At 33.5% G+C, this 12,042-nt stretch overlaps 2 protein-coding genes across 3 annotated transcripts; both read right to left on the minus strand.

Annotated features, from left to right (window-relative positions):
• On the minus strand, positions 1 to 3,303 carry LOC135671036 (receptor-like protein EIX2). 2 transcript variants are annotated; one of them, XM_065178909.1, is made up of 3 exons: positions 2,980 to 3,299; positions 2,349 to 2,838; positions 1 to 293 (listed from the first exon to the last, which is right to left on the minus strand). In XM_065178909.1, exons 1-2 carry the CDS (start codon positions 3,293 to 3,295, stop codon positions 2,381 to 2,383), a joined length of 774 nt encoding a protein of 257 aa, XP_065034981.1. In that variant the 5' UTR covers positions 3,296 to 3,299; the 3' UTR covers positions 1 to 293; positions 2,349 to 2,380. The 2 variants fall into 2 exon arrangements, with proteins under 2 accessions (XP_065034981.1, XP_065034980.1); XM_065178908.1 differs by having other exon boundaries at positions 2,349 to 3,303.
• Positions 3,304 to 8,565: 5,262 nt separating this feature from the next.
• On the minus strand, positions 8,566 to 12,010 carry LOC135670988 (probable LRR receptor-like serine/threonine-protein kinase At1g51880). Its single transcript, XM_065178807.1, has 5 exons — positions 11,114 to 12,010; positions 9,844 to 10,105; positions 9,618 to 9,744; positions 9,060 to 9,128; positions 8,566 to 8,980 (listed from the first exon to the last, which is right to left on the minus strand). The coding sequence occupies exons 2-5, from the start codon at positions 9,925 to 9,927 to the stop codon at positions 8,739 to 8,741; spliced, it is 522 nt and encodes a 173-aa protein (XP_065034879.1). The 5' UTR covers positions 9,928 to 10,105; positions 11,114 to 12,010; the 3' UTR covers positions 8,566 to 8,738.
• Positions 12,011 to 12,042: the final 32 nt, after the last annotated feature.

Raw genomic sequence — 12,042 nt, forward strand, 5'->3', positions numbered from 1 at the left:
TTAAAGAACTTCTATTTTATAACTATATCAAATATTGCAACACCTTTTTTTTTTTTGGTTCCAACACCAAAAATTAGATAGACCTATTAAATCCAAATATATGCAATACAAAATAGATACATCAATAATGTCTACGTATAACAACAACGACATATTGAGTTCTCAAATACAAATTAGTTCACCAAAGATATCCCACTAATAGATTATTACATCACAAGTCTCAAGAGTTTGAACCATAAATGATTTAATTTATTATCTCGATGTATATCCAAATTCAGTCAACTCGTAGGTATCTGAAAATTTTTAACAATAAGGATATAAGCAACCACAACTTAATAAACACCAAAACTCATATATTAGCAAAGCTTCTCATGGATGCATTTTATAAAACTATACACTTATATAAAGGGCAAACATAACTTTACATGCTTTTCAAATCACAACTTTTTAGCTTAATAAACACATAAGATAATATAATTTTTTAATACATTTGCATAACAAAACATAAGTGGATAGATTTCATTTTAATGCCAAGATTATTAATAATCAATCATGAATCAGTATAAGTATAACTAAGTCTTCATATCTAAATTCATCGATAGTCATAACTATAATAAAGGGCATATATTAAAATAAAAGTCGAAGTGCTAATGGCCATGACCATATTATATTCTTGTGACAAGGATAAAATCATATTTAATCTCCATGGTATAGGTAATACATTTATCTTTATGTCAGACCAATGTACAACAACAATTAATAAAGTTTGAATCAAAACCAACGAATCGAGAACAATTAACCATCATTTAAAATAACATATTGACACCTTATTTGAAATATGTCCAACAATATAGTATTAGAAAATATAATAATTAAATATTTTACTTATTTTAAACAAATGCAATATCGAAAAGCTTATTTTCAAAAGCCAATTTAACGTTTGCAAATCACATAACTTCATTATTAACAAATATATTATTAAATTGGAAAACAAGTTAGACATAATCATTCGATACTTACGTTTATCATAGATTATTATAATTGATATAGTGATCAAAACTCTCCTTCTTTTCCAAATCATTCGAATAATATAAACCAATCCAATAAACAATCATAATATTTTCTTTCTTATGTGAGAATGACTATTTTTTTCTCTAAAATCACAACATACTCAATAATTTTAGAATAATTAATCTATAGCTCTATTTACTCTCTGATTGGTAGGGAATGAATAGGAATTCAAAATCATACATATATATACTCTTTCAAATTTAAAACTTACTCTCTTGATATAAAAACAACATCCTTATTAAATCTCACACCTATTTTATTTTTTTCTCCTCTTTTCTTCCGTCGCCAAAGCCACCCCTCTCTTCCTCTAATTTATTATTATTTCGAAAGTAATGTGTTTGTTCCTTTAAAATCAATATACCATATTTTTGAACTATATCTTTATACGAAAGACTTGGTTGTAGTTCTCTTCTTTTTCTAATATTTCTCTGCTTGAAAACTATGAGCTAACTCTTGGATGATGTTATAATTATGCAAACGCTAAACAACCACATTACATACAAAATTGATCTCAAACACCATAAATATAGCAGCCCATCCTTTCTTAGATCAACAATACAAATTCTTTTTTCATTGATCACAACCAGCATCTAGGAATCCAAAATATCATATAAATAAAAAGTATACTGATGACATACCTTCTCCTCATCTACCGTAAAGCCTAGGATCATCCACACTAGAAATTTTAGGATTAACGACTCAACAATCGTGGAAGAATTAATTTCCATTGCACCCAAACCCAATCATACACATCATCGATGAAATGGAAATAAGCATGCCTCCATGCGTCCTTGAGGAAGAGAATACCACAAAATATCCAAAATCCCATCACAAATCCTAGTACCATGCTAATATAGAACCATAGCCAATTGGAAATCTCTTTCTCGTGCTCTTGTATATCAATTTGAGTTGTTTTATTATCAGAACAACTTTTGGAAGTGGGTGGTCCACATAAGTCGGCATTACCCATGTAAATGGATGGATCATTGAGTGTTTGAAGTTGACGACCAGATGGTATCATTCCCGAAAGATTATTATATAACAAATTCAAATAGCTCAAGAAATATAAAGCCGATAAGGTCCCAACTGACATTTGGTTAAATATACTAATCTGAGTTGGAAAGGGGGAACCCAACTCTGGCCAATTGATATGGTGATGGAGTTGTCATACAAGTCTAATACTTGCAATCTTGTAAGATTCTCCAATTGAACTTCTGAAAGGACACCTCCAACAGAATTTCCAGCGAGATACAATTCGGTGAGATTAGAGAACTTACCAACGGAGGAAGGCATGGAACCGTTGAATAAATTAGATCGGATATCCAAAATGATGAGATTCGTCATTTGCTCCAGCCAACCGCTCAAATTTCCTGTCAATTGGTTGATTGCCTCCTAGATCAAGAAAAGTAAGAGAACCCAAGTCTCCAATTGTATCGGGAATAACGCCATAGAACCCAGATTCATGAAGATCAAGATGGGTAAGACTACTAATATTCCCCAACCATTTGGGTAAGGTGGAGTTGAAATTATTAGAGGAGAGATCAAGGACGGTAAGAGAGGAGGTGAAGTTGACGTGGACAACATAAGCTGGGATGGTATTGAGACTAGCGGAATACATACTTAACACTTGGAGGGATGGCAGCATGTTCACGGATGAGAACCAATCTGGGACATCGGTTAGGTTCAACCCGCTCAAGTCCAGGTGCTTCAAGGACGTGAGATGGGAGAGCCACTCGAGGTTGTCAACAGGTATTCCTCCCATGAAATCTGTAGAAGATAGATTGAGGTATCTCAGTTTCTTGAAGGAGCCGATGAATTCCTGTATGCGGATCCCGCTGAAATCATTGAAGCTAAGATCCAAGTGCTCCAGATGTGATAAAGCAAGCAATGACGAGTTCATCCTCTCACCGCGTAATGCCCAATCAAACGTATTCCGGAGGTCGAGCCTGACGACGTGGCCAGTGGTGGTGTCGCAGGTCACTCCCTTCCATGTGCAACAGTGGTGGCCTGTCCAAGAAGATAGCCGGTTGCGGGTGTCTCGGACACCAGCTTTGAAGTCCAACAGTGCCTCCCTCTCCAAGCTGAAACACCCACTTGTCACCGTGGCCCGGTGGAGGAGGAGGGCCAAGAGGCACAACGACAATGATGATAAGAAGCGTAAAGGGAAACCCATGGCGCGCAGTTTGATCTCCCTCCCTACCGAACTACCTACCAATTTATCCATGATATATAAATTGGGCATAGCTCACTCAGCTTGCTTGCTATGTGTGGTTGGAATAATAAATTAAACTTTATGGTTAGATAGAATTTTGATTTATGAATTCTATCCAAGATATAATTAAAATTGAAACCTTAAGTTTACCCTTTATAAAATAAGGGCTCATGTAAAGTAATACTTTAGGTATAAAATTTGAGATGAGAGATGAATTAAAATAGATTAAAGTTTTTATATTAAATACATAATTTTGAATTTTGAACTCGCTTCCTTATTTTTCTCTATCGTCACTTTCAACATAACATCATGTGACGTAAGAGTGAGGGCCAAGTTTTTGTTCCATCATCGTAGGGGTAAAATGATAGATACCTAAGGATGAAAGTCGTCATGATTAATACGGCTTTTTGGAAATTGATAGCATCGGTCTCAATCAGTGGGATAAGTACTGTTTGACATATGAGCGACTAGCAACAAATAAAACAAAAAACGTGGGGTTGTCTTCTTTAAATTTGATTGATGCAGAGAAAGATGAACGGTGAGAAACCTCACATCCCTAAGATGAGCTAGCATTCCAAGGATTCCTTTTCTACCTACTGGTCTATACGTCGCTGGTCAAGAAGACTTTGACTTGCGGTAAATTAGAATTTAGATTAGAGTTCTAAATAGAAAAATTAATTTTTAGTAAATTAGAATTTATTTCTGTGTGTATATATATATATATATATATATATATATATATCCTGAACACTATGAGAGTGTTTTGGTCCTCCTTTCACACATCATCTTACAAATGAATATTATTTTAGTATTACTTTTTATTCTTCTGTAGGTTGGTCATCTTCTTCTTATGAACATAAGGATGCGCCAAACAAACTACAATTTGACTTGCGATTAACATCTATCATTTTCTCTTCTTCTTTCAAGTGAATATTGGCTCTCTCAAATCTTAAGCAGCACATCAAGCATAATTTAGTGTATAATCTTAACGAAACTTGCATGCGATGGTTGAAGCTTGAATTGTCATAATGACAATTTTAGGACAGAAAGTGCCTCATCTGCAGCGTAATATGTTTTCTAGAGGCTAAAAGAGGACTGTATTCCCCCTCTTTCAGAAGCATCCTCTTGGTATAACTTTTTTGTCTAGGAAAGACGTCAAATAACATCATGGACGAGCGTGCTTCATACGGAAAGATATACCGAAGAAAGTTAATTGGGATAGCTACTCAACTCGATCGGGTAACCATCCACTTAGGTGAGTGGGCAAGACTCGAGAACTTTACAAGTCTTCCATGTCTACTGGTGAAATGAAGAAGATGACTTGCATGCTGTGTGGAAGAAGTTGGCATTTATTGGAGTTGATTCCGTCGTCGATTGGGCTGACAGGTCAAGTCTTCTTCGTGCAGAAGTGGAGATCAAAAGTAGTCCATGGAATCGGAGAATTTTGCGTGCATCCCTTTCCTCATCAGTTGCTGCTTTATAAACCATGAATGTTGGCTTTGTGATTTCACCGGCCATACACCTCCACCTTCTTCCTGTTCTTCTGATTGCAAGTGGGGGTTTTTAACATGGAGAGGGAGGTTTTGGAATTAAACTTATTAACTTATCATAAAGAAATTCAATTTGTATCAAGAGAAAAAATAAATTAAATATCTAAGAACAAATCAAAAACTATTGGTTAGAGGTTTTTAGAAAAAAATGATTTATTTTAAATATAATTGATATAATGTATCTATGGGACTATATAAACCTTGGGTCATGAAACATAAAGTTTTAAAATTGTGAAGAGTTTTGAGTGAAAGATAGAGTATTTTGCCTTGTCCTACTTTTCGATTGTGTGATAGCCATCATCTTACTCTTCCATTGTGTGATAGTCATATCTCTTTTTACTATCAAGTTCAACATTTGATATATGACCTCTTCTTCAAGCATCACTCAATTCTAAATCTTTTGATTAACAAAAGAAAATCATGACATGTGATAACAAAGAGATTTTTTCAACTGCATAGCAGATGAAATTTTCTCAACTGCACGAGGAAATCTCGCTGCTCCATTGAGGAAATCCTCTCATTCATCATATATAAATAGGCACCATATAATACTAATTGAGATGTGTTTTCCTTGTTTCTATCATTTCACTCTTCGTTTTATCAATATGGTAAATCTAAATGAATGTTCTTCTAAGCTCTCAAGATGTATGAGAGTTTGTAGAATATGAATTTGTTGAATCAAGTTCAATAGAATGAGCAATCACTATAGAAATAAGAAAATAACTTAAAAGATAGAAGAAAAGAGAAAATGACTTTGTTCACAATCTTTTAAGGGCTTGATGATATAATGTTTGAAGTCATCACTCTAGTAAATGCTTCAAAAGTATTTGGTGGTGTGGATCAAGTAAAATAGCTTCGCCTATAAGTTTTACTAGTTGATTTTATAAAATTACAATAAGATATTTCTGAATCTATTTATAATTACTTCTCAAAAGTCATTTCTATTGTTTATTAAATGAGACAAAATGGGGAACATATACATGATGAAAGAGTAATAGAAATAAAGTACTAAAATCTCTATATCCAATTTTATTTTTATAGTGATTAAAGAGTTTAAAGACTTAGAACAAATATCTTTAGAAGAACTAATAGGTTTTCTTCAAGTTTATAAACAAAGACTTACAAAAAGAGGAGAAGAAAAATATATATAGTAAACACTATAAACGTTTACTCTCGAAAATAAATGTAAATTAAAATCTCAAAGAGAAAAAGGTTATGGTTGAGGATAAAGAGGAAGAAGTTACAGAAATCATCAGACCAATTAAAAATCTCAAAACAATGAAGGTGATAGAAAAAATTTTAGCCAAAAAGGCTAAGGTTATGGTTGAGGATGTGGCCGAGGCTGTGCACGTAGTAAAAATTCTAAAAGGTCTGAAATTCAATACTATGTTTACAAAAGGTATGGACATACTCCTAATAACTTATAATAATAATTTGAAGAAAGATTAATCTATGACATAGTATCAAGTTTTGTTGAGAAAGAAAAGAACCAAAATCAAGTTTTGTTAATAACTTGTAATAATTTGAAGGAAGATCAGTTTAGGTTACCTAGTATATACAGGAGCTTCAAATCACTTGTGTGATATCAAAGGACTATTTTCAGAAATGGATACAAGTAATTCCAAGAACATTACATTTGGTGACCTATCTCAAAAACTAGTAAGAGACAAAGGTAAAATTTTTCTTAGATTTAATAATGATAAAAAAATACATGTTTCAAATGTTTATTATGTTCCTAATATAAAAAATAATATTATGAGCTTTGGGCAACTACTCACATGTGAAAATAGTGAAGAACAAAATGTTTCCTTTACATTTATGCATATTTGATTGGTCAAATGATTTTAAAACTGATATTGAAACCATTTCTACGTTATGGTATCTTAGATATACGTACTTAAATTTGAGACTTTGAAACTTCAAGTATAATATGGTGACAATAATATCATGAAATTGATAGCCCATCAAAGTTATGTGAAGTATATGTACAAGCAAGAAAGAAATACTTTCAAATTAAGAAGAATAAAAAGAGTATGACATCGACTTGATCTAGTGCACTTTGTGGCTCTATCAATCTAGTATCACTTATAGGAAGTATGTATGTTTTTTTACTTTTACTGATGATAATAGTGGCAAAACTTAGGTTTACATGTGGAAAAAAAAAAATTTAAGTAAATTCAAAGAATTTAAGAATTTGGTTGAAAGTCAAAGTGGTTGTAACATTAAATGTTTAAAAATAAATAAGGATGACGAATATTAAAGAAATTTAAAAGTTTTTTATAGAAATAATAGAATTTTACATCAATTCACCATATCATGCATGCTTCAACAAAATGGTATCTTAGAAAGAAAAAATAAGGCTATACATAATATAGTCCGATGCATATTGAAGAAAAGAAGAATTCCTAAAGAATTTTGGGGAGATGCTATTGCTTGTGCAATTTATTTGCTTAACAGGTTTTCGATAAGGTGAATTGATAATATTACACTAGAAGAAGTATGAAGCTTATAGAAATCAATATATGTTGTGGAGGTCAATATGTTAATTGGGTAATACGTTGAATGAGAGGACGATGCGGCGAAGGGTCAGACAAAACGCTAGATAAACCAATGACATGCCAGATTCATGCTTTGTAATTAATTATATCTTGATTGAAGTAGTTTATGGTATAATTAAGTTGGTTTGTAGTGAAACTATACCAACTTAATTAAGGGCCCATTGAACCTGATCTAGGACTAAGTTGGGCTCATTCAATGACCCAAAAGTTGGGTCAGGCAATGATATTGCTAGACTAGGCAGTGGAACCACCAGAGGCTCAGTCTCCGAGATCTAATCTCTCAGGATGTCAGGTGGTGGTATCGCTAGACTGGACGGTGGTACCACCTAGTGTCAGATAGTATTGGCGGTTGTACTGCCAGTACCCTAAAGACTTGGGATGAGACTATTTTTTACTTCAAATTTGAATCCATTTGGAGCCTATAAATATCTCACTCATCCCTGCTCAATTAATACAAAACAAAATTGTGTAAAAATGCTGTTATAATTCCTTAAGAGTTCCCTTTCTCTAGCTTTATGTTTTAAATTCAATTTGAGAGAAGGGTAAGAGAATTATAAAGATTATCTCGTAAACCTATAAAAATGAGAAAAGAATTGTAAGAGGATAGTTGGTCTTCATCCGTTGAAAGAAGATAAATAGTGGAAGCCAATGACCACGGAGGAGGAATCAAAAGTAGATGTAGATCACAATGACCAAACTACTATAAAATTGGTGTGCACTTTCTTTATGCTCTTCATTACTATTGTTTTCTGTTTTAATTGATTATCACTTTTTTTTTAAATCGACATCATTTTTTCAAAAGCACTAATTCAGCCTCTTTTAGTGCCGATTCAATCCTAATAGATCGTATCCATTGGACTAAGTGACACCTTTTTTTGTTGCTCCAACAAAGCTGATAGGCCTGTAACCAGCTCCAGAACAACTATACATCACTTTTTTCAGTCAGCTAGGAGGAAGCAAAGTACTTGAAAAAAGAAATGTATCAATGTAGTACTTGGTAACTACTATGATACTTTTGGAGAAGAAAATTAAGAAGATTGAATATTGTTTTGACTTCACTCATACATTAATTTAACATTATTCCTATTTTGTAGCTTTAAAAGGGGCAAAAATAACCATCCCAGAAAGGTGCAACAATTGTTAGTGATTCTCCTCTTGGAATTGGAAAGTTAGCTAAGAAGAAATCTGCATCACATTTGGAAAAAGAACATTTTTTTGTTTTTCTTCTCATTGTGATTCTACATCATTCTCTTTTTCATTTAGTTGCCAAAGGAATTCTTAGATTCTCTATAAAACAAATTAAACCGACTTGTCAGTAGAGGGGCAAACAAGGAAATCCTGAGCAATTCACACTGCAAATATTATCTGGCAAACTTCTGTGAAGTAGAAAACATACTCGGGATCTATGTATCCTGGAGTGCCAGCCACAACATCAGTAGATACGTGAGTCTGGGCATCGGTCAGGAAAGGCTTTGACAGCTCAAAATCTGCTACCTTTGCCTCAAAGTCATGTGTTAAGAGGATATTGTTAGTCTTCACATCTCTATGGATTATAGGTGGCACACATCCCTTGTGTAGATACTCCAGACCTGTTCAGATATTGTTCAGTGGAACAGAAAGTGAAAATTTGAAAAGATATATAAAAAGCAATACCAATTGTAAGATCACCTTGTGCGGTTTCCACTGCTATCTGAATTCGTTCTCTCCAACTTAATGTTTGGCTATTTCCAGTTTTATCTGTAAAATGAACTCCAGAAATTCAGCATAACGTAAAATTAACTCAAGAATATTATGTTGCACAGTTCTGTAAGGACCGGATGAATTTGACAATGCACTAAAGATTCTGAATATGTCTCAGATACAGTCAAGAACATTTTATCTATAGAAAAAAAGGTGCAGTTACGAATCTAAAATGTTTATAAAAAATGAAAAATCGTACTGGATAAGTCAGTTACACTAAGCTCCAGAATCTTGACAAATAATGATCAGGGTACTGTTTTTGCTAGAAGAAAAAAAAAAAACTAACATGATAATATCTTATCAATTGCATTAATTCAATCCAATGGTAATGTATGACAAATCAAGAGAGAGAAATTCTAGGTATAGAATGAGAAATATACTGTCGAAAGATACAACATTTTCGGGTAAAGCAACTTAAACTGGATTCAATCTTCTCCAAGCATACAGTAGCTCAGATCATAGAATACTATTCAACATCTTTTTTACCTGAAAGATGATCTCTAAGACTTCCACGAGCAGCATATTCATAAACAAGTCCAAGTTGATTGCTGTCTCTACAGTACCCGATCAAAGACACTAAGTTCCTGTGATGGACCCTCGATAAGAGAACAGCCTGCAACCCAAAGTGGAAGATATATACTTAATTTCATCCATAACCTATTTGTTCATTAAAATGCTAGTCCACCAAAATGCATTCATATAGATTGCATACCTCGGCTTGAAACTCTTTCAGCCCATGTGATCTGGAGCCAGAATTTGCAGACAAGGACTCCTCAGATGATGTCCCTTTGACCATCCGATGTGAGTGCAAAAGTTTTACTGCTGCTTCAGTGCCATCATGCAATCGACCATGGTAAACATTCCCAAACCCCCCCTTTCCAAGTACAAGATCAAAATTGTTGGTGATGGCCTTCAATTCATCATATGTAAATCTATGGGTTTCGGGTATAGCAAGCGCGTCTTAATTGGCGGTGCTATTATTTCATTAAAAGAAACAAAAAGAGTGCTGTTAACACTGCTTCTCATTGTAATGAAGGTGAAGTTGCTAGTACAGAATTCCAAAACATGCATCCACAAGTCACTTGTAACCTCCAGAGAGAAATTTCATGAGCTATGATTCATAATAACTCATATACCTACCAATGATCACTTTCCATTGTCTGTATGTTGATAGCATACAAGTAAATGAAGGAGTTAATTTAGAAAAGTTGTGTAGATAATTCTAAAACAGACTCTATAATAATGAGCGTAAAGAACATTGATGAGCCTAAAACATACTTTACAAATATAAAGGTGAAAAAGTTAGCTAAAAATTAACTGACTTAATTTTAGGCAATCACACTTATATGCAAGGTTTGTCAAGCTTTGGTAGAATGGTAGATAATAAATTATTATTTATCAACCCACTAGTTGTTTATAAGTTTGTATTACACATGGCCTAAAAATTGACTCATTTAATCTTGATCTATTTGATAAAGAACTTAGCTTTATCAAAAGTTTAATCTCAGGCAGAATTTAGACAAGACTAGAATTGAAAAAGATCAGCATAATTACACCCCAAATCAGAGTTGGGAAGGTTCATCATAATGAATGGTCTTATGGAATAGAAACTTCCCTTGAAGTAGTGTGTGGTATCAACCATAAGCTTACATCTGTTTTAGCTGTTCGCTCCAACTAAACCAAAAAAATATTTAGATAAAAATAGTTGTTTGGATGCTAACAACTATGACAGATACAGTAACCAAGCTAGAAATCTTTGTTTTACGAGTCTCACTTTTGTTACCCTCGATAAAAGAGAAAAAAAATCTTTTCAGCAATAAAAGAAGTTATTTATCTCTATGATATCAGAGAAGACATGCCCTGATATTATACAGATAAGAGTTCTATCTCACTTCTAACATTGCCTTTTTGCTGAAGAAGAAAAGGACATTATACAACAAAATTGTATGTTTATAAGCTATTACTTGCTTAAAACCACTTACATAATTTTGTTGTAGATTTTTTTCTCCTCAAGAAGAAGAATAAAAGCGATGATAGGAGCAGCAGTATTATCAGCGCAAGGATGACAGCAATCAGCACAATGGTGAATTTAGCAAGCTTCCTTCCTTTGCTGCCAATTTGACATGTACTATGACAGAGACATATATCCGGATTGTTGTCCACTCTTTGCAGAACATAAAGTTCATAAGATATTAGTATTAGGTAGAAGGAATTGTGGGAAGATTTGGGATGTTAGACTACAGCACAAACCTCAACTCAAGCAATCCTTTTGATTGTCCATCACACAAAGAAGCTGGAATAGGCCCATTGAGTCGGTTATTTGACAAAATTCTGCAAAAAGTTTGATCTTGCTCAACCATTAGCATATAATATGTGGAGAAAGAAGCCCTGAAGCATGCGCACGACAAAGTTGAAGTTTTCAACATTGAAAACGCATGCACCATGTGAAATGTGTAAGAGAGAAAAATATGTTCTTACAGCACATTGAGTGATGTCAATTCTTCTAAAGAGGGCGGTATTGGGCCTGTTAAATCATTGTTTGACAAGTCCCTGAGACAAAATACATGGATTACATTAGTTAATGATATGTTTTCATAAGAAATTTCATTAAAAAAAAAAGTAGTTACATGTTGATCTATATAACTTTGGTCCTTGGAAACCAGATTTCATGAGTAAAGCCATATTAGAAGCAAAACACAACAATAGTGTTGCGGTTTAGTTCAGTTGTTATAGGATAAGGTTAAAGAAAACCCGAAGCTAGTGCTTTGGTTTGTAAACTGGTCCATCTGCATTCCTAATTTTGGCAACTAACATGAAAACACAAAAGCCTTCTGTTTATGAAGTTAGAAAAAGGAGATTAGAAGTGAATAAAATACACATGTAAAAGGGTAACAAGTCAATTTCATGCAAC

The sequence above is a fragment of the Musa acuminata genome, unplaced genomic scaffold (assembly GCF_036884655.1).
Source record: "Musa acuminata AAA Group cultivar baxijiao unplaced genomic scaffold, Cavendish_Baxijiao_AAA HiC_scaffold_1137, whole genome shotgun sequence".
Classification (NCBI taxonomy): Eukaryota; Viridiplantae; Streptophyta; class Magnoliopsida; order Zingiberales; family Musaceae; genus Musa; species Musa acuminata.

Coding starts and splice junctions, on each gene's coding strand:
- LOC135671036 (XM_065178908.1), bottom strand. CDS start 3,295: ATGGATAAATTGGTAGGTAGTTCGGTAGGGAGGGAGATCAAACTGCGC.
- LOC135670988 (XM_065178807.1), bottom strand. CDS start 9,927: ATGGTCAAAGGGACATCATCTGAGGAGTCCTTGTCTGCAAATTCTGGC. Junction 9,745..9,843: donor TGAAAGAGTTTCAAGCCGAG/GTATGCAATCTA, acceptor TTTGGGTTGCAG/GCTGTTCTCTTATCGAGGGT. Junction 9,129..9,617: donor TCTTAGAGATCATCTTTCAG/GTAAAAAAGATG, acceptor TTCATTTTACAG/ATAAAACTGGAAATAGCCAA.